Source organism: Triturus cristatus, chromosome 6, assembly GCF_964204655.1.
Source record: "Triturus cristatus chromosome 6, aTriCri1.1, whole genome shotgun sequence".
NCBI classification, from domain to species: Eukaryota; Metazoa; Chordata; class Amphibia; order Caudata; family Salamandridae; genus Triturus; species Triturus cristatus.
This window is the reverse complement of record NC_140589.1, coordinates 1,735,848,058-1,735,874,344: the sequence shown is the minus strand read 5'-3', so window position 1 is coordinate 1,735,874,344 and position 26,287 is coordinate 1,735,848,058. Positions and strand designations below refer to the sequence as shown.

Here is a 26,287-nt window from a genome sequence, read left to right as displayed (position 1 = left end):
CAGGTTTTAATGTGTTTAAATATTTCAAGGCTATGCATTCACAATTGCTTTATAAACCTTCATGCTTTCTCACATTTGCTTTAAAATGCACCATTTGCCTTTTCTTTTTTCAACATTTTCTGGGGAGTGCTCCCTCCCCACTGAACCTTCTCTTATGACAACCGGCTCACTTGCTTTTCTTGCAACATAGCACTCATCCCCAACTTTTACGCCCACACCACTTTGAAATGTCACCAACCACCACTGATATAAAAATATATGTTCTGTTGAACAATATGTATCTTCTTGCCATAGGGCTGTATAGGCCTTCCTTAGAGGAGACTTACATATATTGTTAAGGCAAGTGGTGGCTTTGCCATTGGTTTTAATCGGACAGTCAAGCTATCAGTGTGACACTGTCCTTCCAGTGTGCAGTGGCAGGCTGGGAGCCATTTTGCACCTCTGACACACTCAGGGTGGTACAAACAGTGCTGCAGCCCTAGATGGTCACTCTGCCTGATATGCCCTAGATACATAGACTGAGGAGTTAGAAGGAAGTCAGTCCTTGCCAATTGGGGGTAGCCAATTCGACATACACTTTTGTAATGGGTAAGAACACTGGCACGGAGGTCAGGTTAGCAGGCCTCAGTGCACTCTCAGAGTCCAAAATCCAGCACCATCAGTCCAAAACGTGAGGGGTGAACATGCAAAAAGAGGCGCTTCCTTGCAGGCATCCACATACTTCAAGAGCTGGAATCAATTAATTAGAAAGAACTATGAATTTGAAATGTTGTTAGGCACAAGGATACATGTTTTAAGGAGAGTACTTACCAACATTTTCATAGAAATTTGCGGTTTCATACGCGAGAGCAGCTATGAGTCCAGGATTGTGCTTCAATTCAATTGCTCGTGCAATTGTCACTATAAAATTTAGATTGAAAAATATTTTATCCTTAGAATTGTACCTCATCAGCATACGCCTATTACTTATCACATTACAACAAAAAACTGGATTAATGTCTAACGCACAGTAACTTTAAAAACATTTATTTAGCACATTTGTCCAAATTTTTTAATTAAAATTGGCTGTACAAAGTCAGATGAGTTGAAATAAAGATACCCAACAATAAGAACACTGCAAATGTTCTTGTTCGCACTCTAAAGATCATATCCCGTGCTTTTAAATAAAACCCCAAGGTACCAGGCTTCTACAAAGAAAGTACATCTGCATCAATTTAGTAGCATTCAGCTCCAACATGAACTCGCCACACTGCAGGTAATCTGAGAATGAAAACACAAATCGCACTTTCAACTTTGTAGTTGTCAAATCGGCTGAATTAAACCCTTGTCTGAGATGAGCACCCGAACTAAATGAACAATGATTATACTGGCTGAATTAAACTCTTGCCTGAGCTGAGCACCCAAACTAAATGGACAATGACTACACTGGCTCAGCTGGTCTAAGATCATCAGTGTGGGAATGTCCATCAATGTAATGTGGTGAATGCAATTCTAAATAGAACACAAACTGCTGAAGGGCATCAGCACAACATACAACTACAAAAGGCAAGTAATAAAGTACCTTCTTGACCTTCGGCCTGACATTGAACAATGTAGGCATCAATCACTCGGGCTTCCAAATCACGTCCCTTCTCTACTGGTGTGAGGAGTTTTGGGATATAACTTTCCTGGGGCAAAACAAATGCAGAGAAAATAAATAAATATGTAATAAAAAGTTGATAATGAAATGTGTTCTCAGCACTCCAGAGAACGAACATACACATTTTTACATGTCTGAAACTGTTTAAATTGGGTGCAACCATCCTCGGTTTTATACTGAGACTTTACAAGTCAATGTAGCGTGTGGGTGGCTTTAGGTCTAGAAGAGGAACCACAAACTACAATCATCATGGGAATTAGGTATTTGCGAAAAGGCTACAGTAAAGGAAGCATTGAATGTGCCAATGCTGGAGGACGAGGGGAAGATGCAATAAACTGCATTTTGAAAGTCAAATAGATTATTGAATCTTATATAATGATGCTCTGCAAAAGAGAATATTTGCTATCAAATAAAGATGGATTCAGGGTGACACCTTTAGGCCTTGTCCACGAAACTGCCTCAAGGGATGATCCCAAGTCTTTGGCTGGAATGTGCGTTTCTCCAGGTTGAGCTCCAGACCATTTGTTGTCACCCAGCATCAAGGTCAAGTGCTACACAGAGGCAGGAAAAACACCTCAGTCTGCAAGTGTTACAACTGGATAACCACACATCAGACAAATTAAAATATTTTCCCACAATGACAATAATACAGGGTCAAGACTCAATTTCAATCACCAAAGTGAATACAAACTTAGAAGTTATAAAGAATTTCTGAAACTTCAAAAATGTATCGCCTTTGAAAACTTAAAAACATAGATCTTGTATCTGTACAGGAATTTGTGTTGTTTCTTAGACACTGACTAATGATGTACAATCGAGAACAAAACATTACTCTTGTGTCACAATGCGAATATCAGACGTTACGACACTGGTCATTGCTCTGCAGATATATATATATATATATATATATATTTATTTTTTTTTCACTTAAAAAACCATAGGTTTCAGACATGTTATAGTTAGCTGGACATTTCACTCGTAAAAACCAATGAAATTCCCCCGTTATAGTTAGTGCAGGCAACTATAACTCACGCGACCGCAATCCTCTGCTGATGACGTCAGATATTACATCACTGTATTTAGACACTTATTTACCCATGTCTTCTTCCATTAATCTTTAGCTATACATATATTACAAATATTTATTTTTCATAAAGACACATATGTCATCAGTGATGTAATATGCCTGCACTAACTATAACGGGGGAATTTCATTGGTTTTTTACGAGTGAAATGTCCAGCTAACTATAACATGTGTGAAACCTATGGTTTTTTAAGTGAATTTGCAAGGTTTTTTAAATGCTAATTCGTAACTATAACGTGTGTGAAACCTATGGTTTTTTCAGTGAATTTGTACGGTTTTTTAAATGCTAAGTTATGTATTTATTAATTTATTTATTTTTCAGGTTTTTCACCGTGCGCGCACCCACGGTTCGCAGTGCGTGCCGTGCGCGGTGCACGCACCTCGCGATTTGTTAAAAAAAAAAAAAAAGTTTTTTTCTCCCTTGGGGTTCCTTCTGTGACCCCCTGACCAAGGCTAGGGGGTCAGGAACTGTCCACTCTGCCCCCTTTTCACGTTCTCCACCTTTTTTTTTCACCCCCTCAGACTGCGAGAGACAAAATGGCGGCCGACACTTCCTGGTTTCGACCGATTCGAATGTTTACCGACATCTAACAACCAATCAGAATTGCGCTCGCGCACGGCAGGGTGCGCGCACAGGGCGCGCACGGTGCGCGCGTATAGATAGTGATATGCTTTTAAATGCTATTTTCTCAGGAAATACTGAACAGATTTACACCAGACCTGCAAAAGGCACTTCCTTGACCTTATGGCTACCTCTCTGCCAAATTTCACGTAATTCTGTTCAGCCGTTCGGGCTGTAGCTGCGACTAAAGGTCCTATGGAAAAATGCATGGGAAAAACGCGTTTTGGGACCCCCCCTTTTTCTCGGCCCCCGCTTGACGAATCACCCCGAGACTTTCAGGGTAGGAGCTGAACGGAGCGCCCCATTTCTTTTGAAAATTTTGCGAGGATTCCTCAACCGGCGCCAAAGTTATTCAAAATAGAATTTTGAGATTTCCTATGGAAACTAGGTTGTAACTATAACTATCTACTGGCGACCGCCAGTAGATATTATATTATATATATATATATATATATATATATATATATATATTATACCAAAAGCTCTGCCTTTCAGCGGCGCACTCTACAGCAGGTGGAGAAGTGTAGCTCACTGGTTAGAGGAGGCATACCCTGAAGCAGAGATCAGGCCTGGGACCTGGGTTCGATTCCCGACGCGGCAGGGTCCAGAACCCAATTGTCCACGGACTCGATAATTCTCGCTTCGGTGCCCACTCTAAGCATGAGTTCACACTATGCAGCTCTGGGCAACAAGCCTGCTTAATCTCCACAACGGCCCCCCGCGGCGGGATGCCTGGCTTTCACCTTGGGGATACCCAGTATGGGTTATCTTACAGGGAAAAACCAGGACGGGTTCCCAATGCAAGCGCCAAGATGCCCGTAGGGTGATAGTTGCGCTCTATAAGTACCCCAATCAATCAATCAATCAATCAATCAGGTAAAATCGTTCATTTCATGCTATTAAAGGTCACTGCTCCTCCGTCATTGTAGCCTTTCACCGACGCGTTTCAAAGCTGTTCGCTTTTTCTTCTGGGTGTGATGACCAATGCGGCATAGCTCTCCCACGTGTATTCAATCCCTTTTATCGCTTAGTAGCAATCGCAGTGCCTGTTGGAATTAGCGCAGTGCCTGTTGGGATTTGTAGTTGCTTGGTAGCTTTATTATTGAGTGTGGGGAAAGTTTAAAAAGTTTTACAACCCTCAGTGGGTCCCGCAGTTCGTCACATTTATTCAGGATTCACAGCAATGTTTTGGGGTTGCTGTGCACTGTAAGGCTCTCCAGTGAGCCCCGGATTACGTAGCTTCCTTGCATTGAGCTGCCTGCTGCGCCATGAACGTAGGAAGATTCCTGTTCACACGGCCCTCTCTCCTGCGACTCTCTTCTCATTAGCCAGGTGGTGCGCTCGCTACGACCGAAACCGCCGTTTAAATTCATATTATACCAAAAGCTCTGCCTTTCAGCGGCGCACTCCACAGCAGGTAAAATCGTTCATTTCATGCTATTAAAGGTCACTGCTCCTCCGTCATTGTAGCCTTTCACCGACGCGTTTCAAAGCTGCTCGCTTTTTCTTCTGGGTGTGATGACCAATGCGGCATAGCTCTCCCACGTGTATTCAATCCCTTTTATCGCTTAGTAGCAATCGCAGTGCCTGTTGGAATTAGCGCAGTGCCTGTTGGGATTTGTAGTTGCTTGGTAGCTTTATTATTGAGTGTGGGGAAAGTTTAAAAAGTTTTACAACCCTCAGTGAGTGGTCGTTACTACATTGCACGAATAAAGGATTGTATTGAAGCTTATTGGTGTCCGTGGCTGCTGTTTGTCAAAGGAGTTGACGGAGTACAGCGTTTGTGTCGATATATATATATATATATATGAAAAAAACAAAGGTAAATTAACGTTATAGTTAGGTGAAATGTTTGATAACAACGTAACGTTTTACACTTTAAAAACCACAGACATTCACCAGTTATAGTTATCTCAAATAATTATAACTCGTGCCTAAAGTGACTATTACTAGTGCTCCCACCATGCACAGTAATCTCATCAATAATTTCACTGTGAATGTGGCAGTGATATTATCAGTGAAGTCATAAAGATGTCATGAGTGATGTAATATGTGGGGTAATTAGCAGTGCTTGGCGAGGGCAAAATTTACAGTTACCTAATAGCACAAGTTTTAGTTACTTGAGATAATTATAACTGGTGGTTTAAAACATTACGTTACGCTGTTAGTGAACATTTCACCTAACTATAACATTACTTTAATCTATGTTTTTTTCATTGAATTTCTAGGGATTTTCTTTATGTCAATTTGTATTTAATTACCGCACATAAATCCATCCCCCAGCGGCGTGGCTTGCTTCCAGGACTGGTGGCCAACCCCAGTAAAGTGCAGCCAACTCCACACTGTGCAAGGCCTTGGGTCCTGCATAGTAGGGGGTTGCCCACAGGGCCTGCTGCCAACCCCCGCATGTAGCCGGCCATGCATGGTGAAGGTTTAGCCACAAAGTCTGTCTTGTAGCCAGGCCCTGTGGCAAACACCCCTTCCCCTATCCAAAGGCAGCCGACTCCTCACTGCACACAGCCTTTGGATGTGGGCGGCACAGGATTGGGCACAGGGTTCGTCTCTGGGGACCCCATCCCCCAGGGCCTTTTTCTGTTTTTAAAGGGGTGGGGGGCCTCCCTCCCCGAACCAATTATAGCCCTTCCCAGGTCCATCTAAATTTTGAAGGGGATGAGATGCGCATGCCCCCCTCCTAAGGCTCATTAGCCCAAGGGCCCCCCATCCCTCAGGGCCTAATTTATTTTAAAGGGGAGGGGGCAGCTTGGCCCACCTCCTAGGAGACTCATGAGGACCTGCGGACCTCATCCCCCAGGGCAATTCCTTTAATTGAGGGGGAGGGGGACATGAGGCTCTCTCCCCAGCCTTATTAGGCCCTGGGGACCCCATACCCCAGGACTGTTTTTTTTATTATTAAAGGGGAGGGTGGCTGCGTGCCCCTCCTCCCCGAGCCTTACAACGCCCGGGGGTCCACATCCCCAGGGCCACTACTTGAAATAAACGGGAGGAGGGTGCACAGCCCCCCTTCAAGCCTGGTTAGGCTCTCGGGCCTTTTTTTTATTAAAGGGGGCGTGGCACGCAGCTCCTCTCCTTGAGCTGTTATCAGGCCCACGGACCGTATCACCCGGGGCCTGCACTTCTTTGGTGCCCACCCATATACTTGTTGGTGGGGGTGCAGGGTGAGCCTCAAGGCCCTGCAGCTTGATCCGGCTCCTGCATGCAGTGGGAGCTGGCATTGCTCCCGCCAGCCGGAAGCACTGTGGGCGGGAGCAATAGTTTGATCTATTTCCCTTACCCGCATTAGTGCTTGCAGGTAAAGATCAAAAGTCTGCTCCCAGCCGGCAGGAGAATTTTCAAATCTCCTGCTGGCTGGGAGCAGACTTTGTGTTTGCTCCCACTTGACGGGAGATTTGAAAAAGCTCCCCCCAGGCGTGACAAAGCACAGGTTTCCCTACCCGCACCGGTACAGGCAGAAAAAGCGATATGTTCCGGGAGTGGACTCCGCAGGACATAGCATGTTTTCCGGCCCTGGGGGATGGGGTCCCTGAGTTCTTCAGAAGCTTGGAGGAGGAGGGCCACACGATCCTCCCCTTAAAAAATACGCTGGGTCCCGGGGCTAGAAGCGGAGAGGGGAGGGGGGCGAGTGCCTTCATCGATCTCAAAAACATGCCGGGCCCTGGGGGATGGGATCTCCAGGGCAGAATTCAGCCCGGGGAGGGGGGCCGTGTGTCCCCATCCCCCTAAATAAAACATCAGGCCATGGGGGTGGAGACCCCGGAGCAGAAATGGGCCTGGGGAGAGGGGCTGCATGTGCCCCCTCCCCCCAAAAAATAAACCCCTCTTGTACCCAGGCCCTGCCCCACCTTGTTTTAAAAATAAAAATAAAACATAAAACTTTTTTACGCGGATCCTCTGCAAATTTGCTGCAAAATGTTTAAAAAATGTTTTCTAGGTCCCCACCACCAGGCCTAGGGGGACAGGGTATATCTACCCTGCCACGTTGTGTCTTTTTTTCCGACTTTCTTTTAGGCCTTGGACTAAGTCCCTAGTTCTAAGACGGCGGTTACCATTACTGGTTGAGGTGGTGGCAGCTAATCAGATCTCAGCTTGAGATCTGTTGCTATACACATAGGCTAAGCATCCCTGGATATACAACGTTTTTGAGCATTAACTACTCGAAAACTACTGAACTACTGTGTGTAGGATGGGGACCGCATGGGGAGCAAGGCCCCCCACGGACCCAGCCGGCTGCCCGCCTCCTGAGGGAGCTGGCTTTGCAGGAGCACTCGTTTTTGGAAGATTTTGAGGAGATTCGTCAAACGGCGCCAAAGATATATATATCTATATGTACACACATAGAGAGATATATATATATATATATATATCTCTATCTCTTTATCTATATATAGATATTTTGTGTTAGCAATAACTTTGGCGACGTTTGACAAATCCCCACTAAATTTTCCAACATTTTCCCAAAAAGTGCTACTTTTCGACTAATTTGTGCATGGAAAGTTTAGGTGAGATCCATTAAGTGGGGGGGCCAAGAAAAACGGTTGGTCCCAAAATTCATTTTTTCCCATTAATTTTCCCATACAAATTGTAGACACAGCTAGAGCCTAAACCGCGGAACGGATTTACGTCAAATTAGGCAGAAAGCTGGAAAGAGTGCTTTTTATGTTTGGTAGTCCACTGTATGCCACTTCACTCTACGACACTCCAGTGTAAACTATTAAACTTTATGCAACTCCACTCTACGCTACGCTACTTTACTCAATGTCACTTCACTGTACTCCCCTCCACCTCTACCTCTATATAACTCCACTCTACAAAACTCTACTCCACTCTATCTAAATGTGAATTCAATTCTATATCCATGCACTCTACTGTGCAAAACTCTACTCCAGTCGACGACACTTTGAAATGCTATATGACAACAGCACTTCACTCTACTGTATAAGACACCACTCCAATTTACAGTTAACTCAATTTTATGTTACTCGATGTTACACCACTTGAATGCATGCCACTCTATTTTACACTAATCCAATATTCCCTACTGCACTTAACACCTCTTCACTGTACCACGCTCCACTGAACGCTATTCCACGTTATACCAATCCACTCTGCTACACTTCACTGTACGGTATTCCACTGTACGATACTCCACTTCACGCCACTACAGTGTATGCCACTCCACTCTACAATGCTCCACTGTATGACACTCTCCTCCACTCTGTATAACTTCACTCTATAAAACTCTACTACACTTTATGGCACGCTAAAAGACTCTACTTCACTCTATTCCTGTACACCCCAGTGTCCAACTCTAGACTCCGCTCTATGTCCGTACACTCCATACTCTACAACACAGCATTCCACTCTACGAGATTCCACTCCAATTTATAAGTTTGCTCGACTGTTCTCTATGCAACAACACTATAATCAGCTCCATGCCACTCTACAACACGGTAATATGCTGTATTATACTTTACTCCACTCAACCAAATTCCACTGTATAAGACTTTACCTCATTCTATGCCACTGTCTAACCATCCACTCTACTCTGCTCCACAGTACAACGCTCTACTGTACTCTATGCAACTCCACTCTGCTATACTATACTGTACCCCACTCCACTCCACCTCACTTCACTTTAATCCACTGCACTCTATTCCACTCTACAACACTCCACTCTAGGACACTTGACTCTACGACACTCTCCTCCATGTTACTATATGATACTCCAATTAACAACACTTTAATAAACAGCACTGAACACTATGATTTGAAACACATTTTTATTAAAAAAATCATAAATGCCATTTAAATTCAAAGCAAAAACCAAAGGTTAGGGATAAGGTATAGTTATGAAAAAAGATGTATTTACATTCAAACACTACTTAAAAAACACAATCATTTGAAATTCTAAAGTCATAGTTATAACTTACATTTATAATTTACACATCACGTTCAATTTACTGTAAATCGCACACCTCCATACACAGCCTTGTCACCTCACTCGCCACACTACATTAACTATAACTCACACCTTCTCCACGCACTGGTTATATTGCATATTACTTCACTTATACCACATGAATTCATAACTTTCATAGCAACACTTATGACATCTCAAATGAGCTGATTTGCCAGAACACAGTGCATGGTAGAGTGGCATGTTACAGTTAATTCAAGTACATTGCAAATACAAATTTGGTTGAAGTTGTGGAAGAAGGTGTGCTGTATATTTGAAAAACAGAGCCAGTCATCCTTCTAAATGGACATAATTTCAGGTTTTTGTTTACAAGTCGCCATCTAAACATTTCCACAATCATTTTAAACTGAAACATAATAAGAATATGAAATAAACATGGCTTCTACTTGACTCATACAATAGTTGCATCTATCCAGAAACAGTTAACCTTCAAACAAGATCTAGACAATCACCTTCGAACCTTGGCTAAGAGAAAGAGTCTGTGGTGTCTAAAGGAAGTATGCCAGATTGAAAATCTTCTATATGGAGTTATATAGTGTTGATGTCAATTGAAATCTCTTCTAAAATAGGAGAATGACCAGAGCTGTGCAATAATCCTCATCTTCCTAAGGTCCAACGGACTTCAGTGAATCCAGGACAAAGGCTTAAGAAGGCTTGCTAAGCAGATATCACAATCTCTTCCTTATATTTGAGATTTGTACCAATGTATTTGCTTGGGTGGCCTGAATGCACTGTAATCCTAGTGATCGAAGTCTTAAGTAAAGGTCAACAGGTTTTTTTTTCTAAAAATCATTGTGCAACTGGTACGTTACAAAGTCAACTAACCAGTCAATCATCCATTAATCAATTAAAGAAGTAATTTTAAGTTGGGCACTGATTAGAACTTTTAGAGTACTACAAAGCCAAAAGCCTATATCAGAAAGCACTGAATTGTTCATTCAGAGAGGGCGACTTAAATTACTAAGATTTCTACTTAGAATTGTAGTGGGCAAACCTTCAAAGCTGAATCTGAGAAATCAAAACACAATTACAGAGCTTACAGATATTCTGCCATATCCTTTGTGTTTAAAGTGCTACTCTTCGGGGCGTGGCCAAGATGGTGGTGTGAGCAGACGTGTTGCTCTGGAGCTCCCGCCGACGGCCTGTTGCAGCACTGGCCTCTGGGCCGTTACAGCGTCTGCCGACCCATGCAAAGGGGCCGGCTGAGTTCCGGAACAGTCGAACTGTTGGTCCGGGGCGATAGTGGTGATCAGAAGAGCTCCCCTTGCAAGTTACGGTGCAGCGCACGGGAAAAGGAGCGAGGTGAGGCCAGGAGCTGGAGGTTCGTACACCGTGAGACCTGAGAGTCGGTGAGATAGCCTACACAGCCGGCCAGGAGCAGCGGCCGCCTGCCGAGCTGCTGACCCCTTAGAAGCAGTCTGCGGGCGGTGGGGCTGCAGAGACGCAACGTGCAACAGGTGGACAGGCGAGGTGCCGGGGAGCCCGGATCTCTACCGGCGGGAGGGGATCCTGCCGGCGCCCGCCCGTGCGGTGGTTCCTGTGTGTCCCGCAGAGGTCCTGGAGCCCTTCGATTCCTGTGTACCCGATGACGTCTCAAGCGAGGCGGCCTTCCCGCTGAGAGCGAGGAGAAAGGAGAGCTGCTGATCGCCGAGCTGGGGGCCCGGTAGGAAGAGCTGTCAGTACCCGGGCCGGGCCTAGGGTGGCTCCACGGAGGGGTCCGGGGCCTAGCGGTGCATGAGGACCAGCGGATCGAAAGGCCTGTGGTGGTCAGCGGCCAGCGGATCTGGCGAAGCTCGGTACTGGGTCCCTGGGAGCAGCGGGCCTCTTGCGGGGGCAAGCCGCACGGGGCCAGAAGGAGTGTAGCAGCCAGGTCACTGTGAGCATCCTGGGCTGCAAAGGGAGTGCCGCCGGGGGCCCGCTAGGGGGATACGAGAGAGGTGATTGAAGTTGGCGGCCGCCATCGCAAAGACCGCCATTTTAGAGCACTCGAGTGAGATGGCGGCCTGACGGACAGACTGCGACCTGGCCATCACTCCTGGCGGGTGGGACCCGACCGTAGCAGAAGGGGTGTGGTCTGCAGGTCGATCATAGCGTTCCTTTGTGGTGCCCTGCCTGGTGCATTCGGCGGAGGTGCACGGGGCTCAGCATTTGCCGCAATATAGGACCCCTGTCTATCCTCAGGACAGTGAACAGGTCGAGCATACCCGGTGAGAGCCTGGTTCATCCCCAACATCAGCCGCCTATGCGATTCCTGCCGCCGTGGGGGCCAAACATTGAACTGCCCACACCGCAGGAAGCTTGTTCATCGCTATCTGCAGGTGCGAGGGGTGAGGGAGTGATTGCACGGATGGATTGCAGCCGGGTCCCAGACGCTGCTGAGAGACCGCCTGAAGGGGGGTGGGGGGGGGGGGGGGGAGATAAACAGCCGGCCCAGTGCGCTCATCGAGGGCTCAGGCCCTGGAGGTGCTGAAGGGGACGCTCACACCCTGCGGTGGGGTGCACATCAGCGGACAGGCGGCTCCCCCCTCACTCCGTCATTGGACTGCATACCAGCGTAAGGGGGGCCAGAGGACACGACGTGCCGGAGCTGGGTGGCTCACTGTCTGCCGGGAGTGGTGGGGTGCGCTCCCATCGTCCTGGCTGGAGGTCCTGCGAGTGCGCCAGTTGGGTGGACCACGCCGTGCAGCAGAGGCTATTCGGCGGCGGTGGAACGCACTGGTGTGCTGAGGAGTATAGCATTGACGGCGCTTAGCCGGGGCTCCCGCAGCTGCCGGGCGCTGGGAAAGAGCGGGACACCACAATCTTGAGCATCTGAGAAAGCGAGGTGAGGTGGAAAATACCGGCATCTGGGGTCCTTACTGGCCTCGAGTGTGGCGCGCTATGGTCCCTCCTAAGGGGCGCAAGGACAAAACTCTGAGGGACCTGTTTGCGAAAGTACAGGCTGGTCAGCAACCCGACGACATGGCGACCGGTGGGGCCCACCCAGCAGCCGAGAAGGGGGATGGCGCAGAACCGATCACCAAGGCCTTCCTGGAGTCCATGTTTGCAGCCCTGAGGGACGATATTCAAACTCTTAAGCGGGAGTTCACGGCGGAGCTTAGAGAGGTCCGCAGGGATTTGGACGGCATTGGGGAGAGAATAGCCGAGCTGGAGGGCAAAAGTGACGGACAGTACACAGAGCTGGAGGCGCTGCAACAGGAAGTCCTCCAGATCCATGAACAGCAGGTCGACCTCCAGAGGCACGTCGAGGACCTGGAGAACCGGTCTCGGCGTCACAATATACGAACCCGTGGAGTGAAGATGGATGACGATCCGAAGGACCTTTTTAGGTACACAAGAGAGCTCTTCAATCATATCCTGGGAAGGCCTCTTGAGACGGAGGTGCGGATCGACCGTGCTCACAGAGTGGGGCCCCCGCGGGCTTCATCCTCTCCACCACCGGACATATTAGTAGGTGTCCAAGACTAACGTACCAAAGAGGACATAATGCGAAAGGCCCGCCAAATGCACCCAGTGATGTTCCGCGACTAAAAGCCGGTTTTGTATCAGGACCTATCGGCACTCACCCTTCACAAACGCAGAACCTTCAAGCCTATCACCACGCATCTACAGCAACGCAATATCCCTTACAGTTGGGACCATCCTTTCCGATTGGTGTTTCGTATAGACAATACGCTATAGCAATTACGTTTCTTGTCGGAGGCGGGCAGGCTGCTGGGAGTGGAGCTCCCAACGGGCGATAGTGACGACGACAATCCCCCAGCAGATGTAAATGATTCAAGGTCCAGATGGCGTCAGCAGGGCCGCCGACGGCGCACCAGGAAACCTCCAATGGCAGAAATACTCAAAGGCCAGCAGGCAGCTCTTGAGACTGTCTCCACGGAACTGACCGGCTCTCCGTCTGGCTGACTCCGGCAACAACAATGGACCGGCTAGTTAATTGTTTTCTACACAAGTCGGCGGCGGGAGGGGGTCGTTTTTACCGTAGGCTACTTACCCCGCGATGCAGTCTTTCTATTCACCGGGAGGTGGAGGACAATTGGTTACTATTCAATTTTCTCCCTGGTTGCCTTTATTGCTCTTGTTTTTGGAGACTGTGTTTGGGGGGGATCCAGGGTTCCATGTCCACCTTCTGGCGGGGCCACCGGGGCTCCATAGGACAATAGCACACACGCTGACTTCTCACTCCGAACTTCTTCCATGCGCTCCAAAGGGCTTTTCTTGCGCCGCCTGGGTCCTTTAGATAACATGAATGCCAGTTACCACACTTAAAGTATTAACCCTCAATGTCCGAGGTCTCAATAGCCCCGTGAAGCGTAGGACTGTCCTATCAAGCCTCGAAAACACTCAAGCCAATCTATGCCTTTTGCAGGAAACACACCTACTAGCTAAGGACTGCCAGCGCCTCCGATCCCGGAAATTTCCGACGCAGTTCTTTTCCTCCTGCCCTACCAAGTCCACAGGGGTGGCGATCCTAGTGGCGCAGCGGTTTAAAGGGGAGGTCCTGCAGAAAGAGGCAGAAATCAGGGGCCGGCTGCTGGTATACAGATTCGCCCTGGGCACCACGACTTTCACTATTGGCTTCCCCTACGCCCCAAACGAGGGCCAAGAACAATTCCTACACTCCACCCTCACCGACATCACAGCCACGACTGATCGCAACATTATTCTCGGGGGGGATTTGAATCTCGTTTTCGATAACACACTGGACAGATCCTGTCATTGGACGCACCAATCAGGTGCATTCTCGGCAGCGGGGATAGAACGACTGCTGGACCTGGGGCTATGAGACTTGTGGCGCAGATTACATCCACATAGCCGGGAATACTCTTACTACTCCCACGCACGTAAGACATATGCCAGGCTGGACTATCTTTTGGCATCTACATCGGCCCGAGCGATAGCGACAGAGGTTGAGATAGGGGTTGCTTCACTCTCCGATCATGCAACGGTGCTTGCTACTTTTATCCTCCCACCCATGTCACAGCCTGCCAGGGTATGGCGTCTTAGAGATACTCTTCTACACCGAGCAGACATAGTAACACGTATACAGAGTTCCATTACTGATTTCCTGTCACATAACCCTAACACCGATACAACTCTGGCAACACAGTGGGCGGCACGAGATGCAGTCCTCCGGGGAGAGTTTATTGCCATCTCGGCGGCCGATAACGTAGAACATAGGTGTAAACGGGACTACCTCACTCAACAGACAAGAGAGCTGGAGCAGATGCACCAGAGAACGGGAGCAACCCAAGTTTGGCGTCAGCTTAAAGCCGTACGCCAACAACTCACAGCACTTGATCAGGATAGAGCGGAGTTTGCAGCCTTGAGGTTGAGACACGCCTACTATACTGGGGGTGACAGATGCGGGCGCCTTCTTGCCCACAAGTTACGTGAAGTCCGGCAAAAGCAGGGGGGTCCGGGAGATATGCAGGGGAGACAGCACGCGAGTTTCGGAGGACGGTGACATCGCCGAGGTGTTCCGCGATTTTTACGCTAAGCTTTACTGCCTCTCCTTTGGAGGGAGCCGCCTTTCTGGATTCTGTCTCTCTTACGGCTCTAAGACACAGGCCGACCAATTAGACAGGGATATCCGCATCGAGGAGGTAATTGCTGCCATCGCCCGGCTGAAGCTGGCAAAAGCCCCCGGCCCCGACGGCTTCTCAGCCATATTTTATAAAAGGTTTTGTGCCCTGCTCGCTCCTCTCCTCACCCTACTTTTTAATTCCTTCTCCGAACCCGGGGCGATCCCTCAGGATCTTTTAGAGGCCTCTATAGCGGTAATCCCTAAGCCAGGGAAAGATAGGACTCAGTGTGGCATGTACCGCCCCATCTCTCTTCTAAATGTAGATCTTCAAATATATACGGGGATCCTGGCCAACCGCCTTGCACCCCACATGCCTGGGCTTATTGATCCGGACCAGGCGGGTTTTATTCCAGAGCGCCAAACATCTGACAATACGAAGCGTGCTCTCCATCTTAGCGAGAAGGCTGCTCGCACGGAAGGAGAGTATATGCTACTTACAATTGACGCCGAAAAGGCATTCAATAGAGTTCATTGGCCATATTTGGAGCAGGTCTTGATACGGATGGGCTTGGGAGAGAAATTTCGCACCTACATACTCAATTGCTATAAGTTCCCGTCTGCCTCCGTCTGGGTGAATGGCTACACGTCCACCAGATTTCCTATAGAGAGAGGCACCAGACAGGGGTGCCCTCTGTCGCCCCTCCTTTTTGCCACCTATATGGAACCACCGGCCCAGCGGATATGGCAAAATCCAGCAATCTCCGGGATCAAGTCGGGGGTATGTTCACACCATCAGCCTGTATGCGGATGATGTGCTGATCTCGTTATCTAATCCGCGCAATGCGCTGCCGGCATGCCTAGCGGATTTAGACACCTTTGAGCAGGGCGCGAGGTTTAAGGTAAGTACCGACAAATCGCTAGCTCTTAATCTCTCCCTGTCACGATCCACCCGGGAACACCTTCAGAGTCTGCTCCCCATTCAATGGGCTCAGGACACGGTCCCATATCTGGAGATTCAGCTGGCGTCCACCCTTCCACAAGTCGTTGCCATCAACTATGCTTCCCTGCGTCGGGAGATTAGTCGAGAACTTGGCCAATGGAAACACTACCCCCTCTCTTGGCTGGGCAAAATTGCAGCAGTCAAGATGACCATTATGCCTCAAATTCTCTATCTCTTTAGCACTGTTCCTCTACATCCGCCCTCCGGTTGGGTGCAGCAGACGCAATCAGAACTTGCCCAGTTCATATGGAACGGCCGGAAGCCGCGCATGAAGCGGACATTGGCGACTCTACCCCCGGAGGGAGGTGGACTGGGAATCCCCGATCTACAACTTTACTTCCAAGCAGTCCAATTGCGACATTTGGTTGAATGGAGTCGCTGGGAATCGGAGAAGCATTGGTTGTTTCAAGACCAAGCAGTAGCAGCGCGGCCTTTGCAGGAAATTCCCTTTTTACGCAAACATCACAGACCCCCTAACTTGTACGCCTCATATATCACCCGTGTTCCTCTTGAAGTGTGGGACCGCACTAATATTAAGCATGATCTCACCACCTTTCCCTCCCCGCTCACTCCTTTGTTAGACAATCCTGATTTCTCCCCTGGAATGGACCAGGTGGCCTTTGCAGGCTGGAAGCCGGCGGGATGTTGATTCCTGTACCATATGTAAGGTGCGGACGGATTCATCCCATTTCAGCAATTCAAACAGGCATACGGGCTGCTCGAGTTGGAGAGGATCCGGTATTTACAAGCTCGACATTGGGCGCTCAGTGAGCGAGTCCGCCCGTTGGCTGATAGGCGCTTTTCCCCTTACGAGCGATGGCTCATTACAGGCACGTCAGATAAAAAGCTAATCTTGGACTTATATAGGATGCTACAGGCCAGACTTGCATACACACACAACCCCGGCAAGGTGCGTTGGAAGAGGGAGCTAGGCAGAACACTCAGCCACAAGGAGTGGGAGGGTATCTGCTATAAGGCCCGACATTCAGCTTATCACATGGGGCTCACTGAAACTCTCACGAAGGTGGTAACATATTGTGGTACTACACCCCAGAATGTCTACATTCAATAGACCACACGAGGTAGGCGAAGTGCTGGAGGGGTTGCGACCAGATAGGCACTTTGGTACACCTGCTGTGGGAGTGTGAACATATTTAGCCTTACTGGACTCAGGTGATTGATGAGGTAGATAAACACTTCAACACTGTGCTACCAAGCTTCCCAGCGTTTATTTTGCTGGGTCTTCCAAACCCCTTGACTTACCCGCCCCGATCACGTAGAGGCCGGCAAATGGCAATTGCGCTGGAATCGGCGATACAGAACATACTTACCCACTGGCGCACCCCCACCATTCCGACTTTCACGGGTTGGCTTTATCGTTTGTGGTATGTCTTCGGAATGGAGAAACTTACACTGACGATGGCAGGAGAGGGAACCAAGTATGGGGAGTTGTGGCGGCCCTTTCTGGTCCTCTTGTCTACCGAATTTCGAGAAGTCACTTGCCCGCGCTACTTCCGCTTACTGCGCCTTGCGGACACACCAAAGACGGAGGGGTGATGAAGTCACGCCAGGGGATCTGGAGAGCCTAGTAGGTGGACATGGAACAGGGGAGGGGGTGGGAGGTGCTCACGGAGGGGAGGGGGTTCTTCGTGTTTTTTCCTGAATTTAGCTTCTGTTTAGATTTGGTTTGGTTGCCTTTATCAGGGCGTGTGCCCGCTGTCAAGAGCGTACTCCCAAGTTGGATTGTTCAGTCACATACCCTACGCCAGCATGCTTTGGATAGCTCAACCTGTCAGGTTTGCTCTGTGGGGGTCTTGAAAATTCAATAAAAAGATTTAAACCTAAAGTGCTACTCTTCAACATCAAAGTGGTTTCTTGGTATTTAGAGATATAAAGCTTACCAAACAAAGTGCAAAAAATACATATTTTAGCTTGCAAAAGGTGGATTTTGGACATGCTTCTAAATGTGTAGTGGTCCCTGATGGAATTGATCTTTTAAGGATGGAGGCACTGCAGCGCTATGCCATCATGACTGACAAAATTAGAGCCCTGATCAGCATTTCTTGAACTTGGGACTCTGGCGAGACCGTGTGCCCAAACTGGCTGCAATGTCCTTGCAGGTTAACATTGAAGGAACTCTTGTACAGAAACAAACTGCGGATGTATCACATGAAGCAAAAATAAAGGCACCCTTTTCCAGGAGAAATAGCCAAAGCAGTGAACAATGGGGTGTAATCAGGTGATGACAGTGTGCCATTTCTAACAGTACTCACATTCCAGCATGTTGCAGATACCACAATTTATGCATTAAGCCCAGAGGAATTCTCAGATAAACAGAATTAGCATGATCTAATGTAGGCAACAGTGAGGTCAACACTGACCTGGCAGCCTCTCAAATGGAATCTGTATACCGCAACATCTCATCACAAAAGAATACATTGTACATGGACGGCACCACAGAACACCAATAGGTAAGTCTAGAACATCTCTTTTTTATTTTTTTATTTTATTGCTACACTACAGGACCTGACATCATGGTCAGGGCAGGAATGTGAAGGAGAACAGCTATGAAATTTCATGTGTAGCTGGTCCTTCAGATCCAACAGACTTCAACCAATCTCAACAGAAGATTGGCCTTTATATTTGATGTCCAGACAACTGACAGACATTAACCAGTGGATGGTTCATTCGTTTTGTAACCTCAACCGTGGTTCCAACCACTGAATCAAACAATGACTCAATAGAACAGCTTTACCAGATCATATCTTCTTTAAATTCCAGATCATGAAAGGTTTACTTTGAGTGATGGGATGTTAACTTTAGTACGAGTAGAGCTAACTGGCATAGACTGAAGTGGATCCTGCAAAGCAGGCACTGGAGCATAATAAGGTGAGGTGATAGTCTAATTTAGGACGCCCTCAACTTCTTTATTGTAACATCTATTGTTAGGCCTTGTAAGTAGCCATGTACCATGGGATTATGTGTGATAAACTCACAACAACACCAGGGTTACATGGATTTGTTATTGCGTGATGTCCAATCACTGAAGCCCATCAAACTATCTATAAACCTCTGTCTGAAGGAGGAAGGAATCCTCAGCACTGGCCATGGAGAGGGAAGTTTGCAAAAGGTTTGGTTAACTACCTTGTGGAGGCAAACCTTTGAAAACTACAATCAGATTGTTCAAATGGTGGTGCAGAATCAGAATACTAACAAAGAAAACAAATTCAAAGTTTATCATCAATGATACACAGTAACGAGCACTTTCTGGGTTGCCATGTATAGTATTTTTTTTTAAACATTTTGTATATGACTTAGCCAGAAAACACATAATTGGGCAGGCAGTCTAGAGCATTGGTGGTGTATTTTAGGTTAATACATTTAGGTATGATACACTGTGTATGCTCTCCAACTGCATCTCCTGATTTTATGTCACAAGCTATGCTTGGGAGGAGTTGGTATACTCAGGGTGCCGTTTGGTCACAGGAGAGAATGCCTGAACAAAGTAGTTCTGGGGAATACCCAGAGACTCCCTAGCATGAAGAGAATAAGTTCATATGTTCATAACTAAGAAAGAGCTAGGCACTGAATTACAGTTCTGTACCCTTTACTCAAAAGGTATGGGGTGCCTCTATTTTGTAACTGTCAGTACAGAGCACTCTTTAAAATAAGGCAATTTTTACACACTAAAATGACAGAAAGAAGTAATATCAGACCTCTATTGCCCAAGTTTTGGTCCTCCTTCTGCGCTAAAAAGTTCAATACAGGTTTATGATTTAAGCAGCGCACAATAAGTCACTAAGCCTTAACAAGAGTCTTAGGCCTTCTCTATAAGGTAAAAGGTGCAACAAACACCTTCCAAATACTCCAAGGAGAAAGAAAAACAGGCAGATGAACCCAGCATACATAGTGATTTTACCTCAGCCTAGAAAGAGACATTAGAGAATATTCAACAGCTCAGTACAAATTCCATGTTTAGCATCTTCCTGGTGGAGTTTCCAATGGAGACATGTTAGTGCGCCGCAAAACACCCAATAAATAAGATTAGAAATCTAATAATATTTCGACACACTGAACCACTACCCATTAACTCACTATTTAAAAGTGTATTATTGCTACTGGTTCCTCAAGACCTTGAAAAAATAGCTCTCTCTTCTTCATCACATACATCGCCCTAACATCAAGATATGGTAGAGAAAGAAGTTGTGGGGATACACACTATCTATGGCAGATGGAAAAAAACACTGCATGGTTGGACATGGTATGTCTGGGATGTGGCAAACTTGCAAATAATAAACACTGAATCCAATGCAGCCAGAGAACAGCATTATAGTTTAGACACTGGCAAACATTAGGACAAAATCTATAGATAGCACGAAGAAAGCAAAATCATCCCATTCCCAAATAACATCCAAATGCAATAACAGCAACATTTGAATGACATTTAAGTTCCAATCCACATATGGCAGAGGAATTCAAAGAGGGTAGGATATAACTAAGACCAGGGTAAATGGGGAAGATCTGCACAGGTGGACTATAGGTCTCAACTATCGATAAGGTAATTTTTTTGTCTTTGTAGCAAGTCAGAAATTGTTAAAAAGCCTTTCACAACAAAGAGATATTGGAGGCAAGATGCCATCTTTCCAGTTTCATAATCTAAAAAAACACTGTACTTCATGTATTCACCTATACAAATTTAAAGTGAAAATTACCTTCAAATGTTTAAAAATCCCAGCTGCTACTTTCATGCTTCTGTGAACCTCTTTTGCTTCATCTTCTGTAATACTGAAAAAGTAAATTTAGCCTCAGACACAGATATAAAGGGAAAGTTTCTAAGTGCATATGAAAGAGGAAACCATAAACACCACTTAGTTTCTAGGCTCAGCATTCTCTTTCAAGAGAGTATCTCCTATTATAAACAGGAAAAAAACTAGTAATCACGTTACAGCTGCATCAAAGTGCAACATGTACAAAAATATACAATTAAACCTTTCTTCCCCTCCCTCATGACACCGACCAGCAGCAGCCTAAGCATTCTCCCAGGGACAGTATATTTATGTTTTTGAGTTGCCAAAGGGAGTTAGTTCGTGAAAATGTTGGCAGCTAACTACAACTGACAGCCTCGATGTTTGGCACGTTGGTCCCTCGAGAGACGCCACAATGACATCCCCCCAAACACTGGTGCTCGACTGATGCGGATGATTCCACGAGGCCTTAAAATCAAACATGGAAGCTGGCAGGTCCTGTTAACCATCAAATTCTAAAATAAATATCTCCTGGGAGAGGAGGAGCATATTTCTGAGCTCTGGCTTGGCTCCCGGCCCTTACTTTTCAATAGAGGTGCTGGCATGCTGCCTGCCTGCCATCTGGAGGCTTTGGGAGCCTCCAGGATCTGGGAGTCCCTAGACGAGCCATGGCGACCAGTCATAGCCTCTGGGGAAGGTGTGGCGAACGAGCGACTCGGAAGCAAGGCGTTCAGTCTCGTCGGCGATCCAGACCACCTGCCACGTTACTCCGCCCGCTAGGCCCCTGTTGCATTCCCTGGACTTCTGACTCGTGTGGGTACGGTGGGCCGACCCATCCTTAAGAACTTGGGTCTTCCCGGCGGGAGGGCCCAGTTCTACATGCTGCATCAGCCCATTGGGGAAAGGGGGGGATCCCCTGACCGGCCTCCTGTTGTCGCCCTGTTACGGGGATAACCGGGGCACTCGTGACCTAGGCACCACGCCCCCGCAGAGTACGATGGGCAGCATCTCTCAAGCATCTATTCATGAGGGGGAACAGCCACAGAGTCTAAAGGACCCGGGAAGCAGGCCAGGCCTGCTGCAGCCTGCCAAAGCAGTGAAGCCCAACACTGGTGCACACCAGGAGCCCAGGGGGTGGGGAGGAGGCCTAGAACACTACCAATATGACCAGAGATGGTAGGAGTGGGGGGGAGGGCAGTGAGGATCGGGGGCAGTTGGCACAGGACCCTCTCCTGGTGGGCTCCGGCAGCCTGTGCCGCCACAGGGCAGGCGGGTAGGAAGCCATGGAACTTGCACGTGGAGGGGCTACTAGAGAGCTGCCGATTGTGGTGGACTTACCGTCCTCATTATGGGGGCACGAAAGATCTCTGGTGCCCCTGCACAATACAGAATTGACAAGTTCACTGCCCCTACAGGCAGAAATAAGGGGAGCCAGGGAAGAGCTCCTCAGGCAGCCCAGCCACAGGTGTGGGGATGCTACATCCATCCTTCATACAATCCAAGACTCACTCATACATCCACTCTCACCTCCCCAAGATTGGGGAGGTGAGAGTGGATGTAGCCCTCTTACATCAACACTTCCACAATACTATGGCCAGGGTCTCCGAGGCTGAGGGGAGCATCTCCGAACTGGATGACACGATGAGTGACCTCAAAACCGAGGTATTCCGATTGACTTCTAAGATCCTTATTGCCAGAGGTGAATGCGACAAAAACCGTAACCGCAGGAGCAACCTCTGTTTTGTCGGGTGGAGGGATCATCACCCGAGGTATTCTTAGAACAATGGACTGCATTCTGGATTGCCCCAAGCCAGCTATCGACTTGTTTCATAATTGAACGGGCTCACCAGTCTCTGGCCCAGAATCCTCTACCACCCCACTTTCTAACTGACAAGATTCTAAATTATCAGGACAGAGATACGATTCTGCAAGAGGCGCGGCTGAGCCAACTTAAGAACCAGTTTGGCAGGCTGATGGTGTTCCCGGATTACACAAAAGCAGGTCCAGGCCCAAAGCAAATCATACGATCAAGTGAAACAAAAGCTGAAATCTATTGGTTACACTATATGGTCCTCTTCCCGGCACACATGAGAGTCATCCTCGAAGGCAAATCAAATTTTTTGGACAGCCCTGATAAGGACTGGAAATGGCTGACTGAATAGTGCCCGTTATGCCAAAACCAGCTGCCACTGTGGCAGGACCATCCAGCCCGTGGGCCCCAGGGGGAGGTGGCTCCTGTGCATGGAGTCATCAGGCACAGGAAAAGTTCCCGGAAAGGCTGCCACAACTACGGAGATGAATCAGCTACCTCGGACTCTGAAAAGATACAGAAGTCCCGCCCGCTATCGAACTGGTTACCTTTGTAACAACCCATGCCCAGGGAGTCAATGACTGAGATCATACAGATGGGTGAACAGGGAAACCTGTAATATTTGTACTACACTTTACGTGCCAACACCACTTTAGCCATCGTAGTCTGTTGGGGGCCAGAGCCTGACTCCCTTCGAACGCCTGATTCAGCTCTGGGCTCTGTGACCACCAGCTACCAGCACCACATAGGTCAGTTTGAAAAATCTGGGGGCAAAAGGATTGCTCACAAATCTCAGCTGCTTTTTTTTTTTTTTTGCAATCAGAAAGTTAGTATATCTGGCCCTATATTTTGGCCAAGAACGGAACATAGAATTTTCCATTGCCCACTCAGATAGTAAATATGATATAACCATTCTGGAGATCCACAGTGTGTAGTCAGTTTAAACATTATATGAGGGCTATGAAGTAGGTTACTGAGACTATCTTCAGAGTTAGAAATAGCATGATTGATTATTAATTTAAATCTCTTACATTAAGTATACAACTCTTACATCGGCATGCTAATGCACACTAGGTTGGTTTTGTCTCTAAAGAGTACAAGAATGTTTTGAACCTGCTGAGCATTGAGCTAGTTGCAGTAGGGTTTAGAATGCAGAAGGTCTGCTCCTGAAACACTGCTATGGGTTACAAAACAATACGTTAAGATACTTGACGGCCAAGGAGCACATTTTGGTTGCTTTGACAGATGATAATTTCCCTGTGAGATTATTTCACTGATACTACTATTGGGCTCTCTATACCGTCCTTTGGCTGGGATGAATGATTTACAAGTGTCCCAGTGGCTAGTGACGACACCCAGCTCCTGTTTACCTGGAAAAAACATGATACATTAACTGCCCATGTCAAAACATGTTTGGCTGCAGTGTTCAACTGGCTTACGTCCACTCAGTTAAAACGTAACAAGGAGAAAACCAAGATCCTGTTCTTTGGTGAGTTCCCCCTCTGTTTTGGCACTCTTTCTGGCCGGATGAGTCTCCTCTGCCTTCTCCCTCTTGTCTCCCAGTTAAGAATCTCGGGATCTGGTTTGATGAGAAACTCAGTTTTCGCAACCAAATCAACAAACTGACGGGCACCTGTTTCGATATCGTGAAACTGCTCAAATAATTGCAACCCTGTTGTCCCTTGCAGAAAAAGAAACGGTCATCCGAGCTCTTGTCACTTCCCGCATTGACTATGTGAATGTCTCATATGTGGGCCTCCCTGGCTATCTTATGGATAGACTTCAAGTGGTCCAAAATGCTGCTGCACGTCTGCTTTTCGACCTCCCCAAATGTACCAGTGTTAAGCAATATTTGCGCAAACTACCTTCAAGGCTCAGGTAACAGCTCATGCTGCACTTTATGAGTATGGCCCCTACTATCTTAGGAAACGTTTTTCATTCTATACTCCCAGTAGGCTTCTGCGCTCTTTCAACCTGTGTTTGGCCACTATTCCTAGATTCCGTTTGAAAAGAAAGGGTGGCAGTTCCTTGGCCTATTTGGCAGCTATGACCTGGAAATCCCTCCCTGCTGACTTGCGCAGCCTTTGGAACGCTATCCATTTCAGGAAGAAACTGAAAACCTTCCTTTTCCACTGAGTTGTCCCTTTGCCTCCTCTTTTCTGTGTAACTCTTGGGCTCGCGCCGGGACACTCTATTGAGTAGCTGTGCACGTTATAAATACCATATAACGTAACATAGTGGAGGGTACAAGCCTATTATTTAATGCTTCTATATACTCCCATTGTAGTCCTACACAGTCATTAAGGGTCAACAAAACCTGCCTGCATTATGCAAATAAATAACTGCTATCATAGGTCAACTAATGAATCACCTGCCAATGATTGAGCTCTACCTTTATATATTAAGAGCTGCACATGTAGTAACACACCACTAAATAGGAGTAGTTGTCTAGTCATCGGTCTCTAATGATCGAAAAACACAAAATATGGTACCAACTAGGGTCCATTCGTCATTTAGAATTCTTGAAAAGATTTTTAAAGCAAATCACAAACGTGATACTGCATGGTTGTCAACACATTTCAACCCTCTAAGGGCTTAATGCTGGGTCTTCTTCATGAAGAATAAATGGTAAAGATATTTTTAAAAGATTTAAAAAATAATTAATTACTTGACCTTAAAGGACTGCAAGAATAAAATGTGAACTGGAAAAAGAGAAAATAAAAATTACCTAATGAAAGGCAAGGTGCATCCACTGGACACACTTGCATTATCTTTTTTTTTTTTTTTTTTTTTTGAAACCGTTTATTGCATCCATAAAAAGGTTACAGGTATGGGCCTACAACCGCACGGCCGGCCGCTAAAGCATCACAAATATAGTACATACAGACAGTAAAGGTCTCTCAGCGGTGTACAGTAGAAACACAGGAGTAATCAACGGTGCAGGCCTCACGGCGTCCTGCCACAGAGTACGGTTTCATTTTAAGGACTAACAACATCAACAAAAAACCACAACCGCAAGGCAACCCGAGATTCAAGATGACAACACTTGCTCCATAGTGGGGGATCCCGACTGGCAGGAAAGATCTGAAGAGGGGGATGGGAGGAGATCAAGGACTGGGGGGCCGCGTGCCCGCGGCCGAGCAAGAGGGTCCAGCTAGGGAGACGGAGCAGGCGAGGCAGCCGGCAGCTGTGGTGGCTCACAAATGCCCCCACGGTAGGCGTTCCAGGGGCCCCAGATTTTCACCCACGCCCCAGGCTTACCCCTCGCCACATACACCACCCTTTCACGGAACATACACCAATCCATGTGCTCTTTCCAGGCCGACACCGCAGGGCACACTTGCATTATCATGTTGATATACAATGGTGATTTAAATGCATGTCCTGTCTGGACGGAGACCAAATGAGTAGGACCTTTCCCCTTTACTTCTGAGAACAAATAACAGGAAGTTGCACACTTGTGAATAAGCAGCAAAGCAGACCACTTCATACAAATGCACCCTGAATGTGTGCACCAAAGGTGTTAGGGTATTACCACTGAACCTTTCTTTTGAGTGCATTGCTTTCCCTCCACGGCATTCATGGCTTTCCCACAGACTTAAAGTTAATTTTGGAGCATTTACAGTCTTTTAAATACCATAGTATACCGATTTTAACAAATGTCACTGTCTTGAGAATTGAGGATGAGGTAGCTGAAATTCGCATTTTGCTACTGGCACTTTCAAGTGGAAAAAAAGATTAACTGGTAATTTCCACTTGGAGAGAAGCAGAGGTTCTCTACTATTCCTGTGATGCCAGACTAGAATCAGTGAATGTCACTTTTATTATGGATACAATGTGGCAAGCAAGGTGCCTGCTTAAC

General features: G+C 47.1%; 1 protein-coding gene across 2 annotated transcripts in view; it reads right to left on the bottom strand.

Annotated features, from left to right (window-relative positions):
- Positions 1 to 26,287, bottom strand: part of BROX (BRO1 domain and CAAX motif containing) — a 190,059-nt gene that overhangs the window by 66,908 nt on the left and 96,864 nt on the right. For both annotated transcript variants that reach the window (XM_085612972.1, XM_085612973.1), the window contains 3 exons: positions 20,583 to 20,655; positions 1,562 to 1,667; positions 811 to 900 (listed from right to left, as the gene is read on the bottom strand). In XM_085612972.1, the coding sequence (XP_085469098.1) occupies positions 811 to 900; positions 1,562 to 1,667; positions 20,583 to 20,655 (269 nt within the window). The remainder of the gene's footprint in view (positions 1 to 810; positions 901 to 1,561; positions 1,668 to 20,582; positions 20,656 to 26,287) is intronic.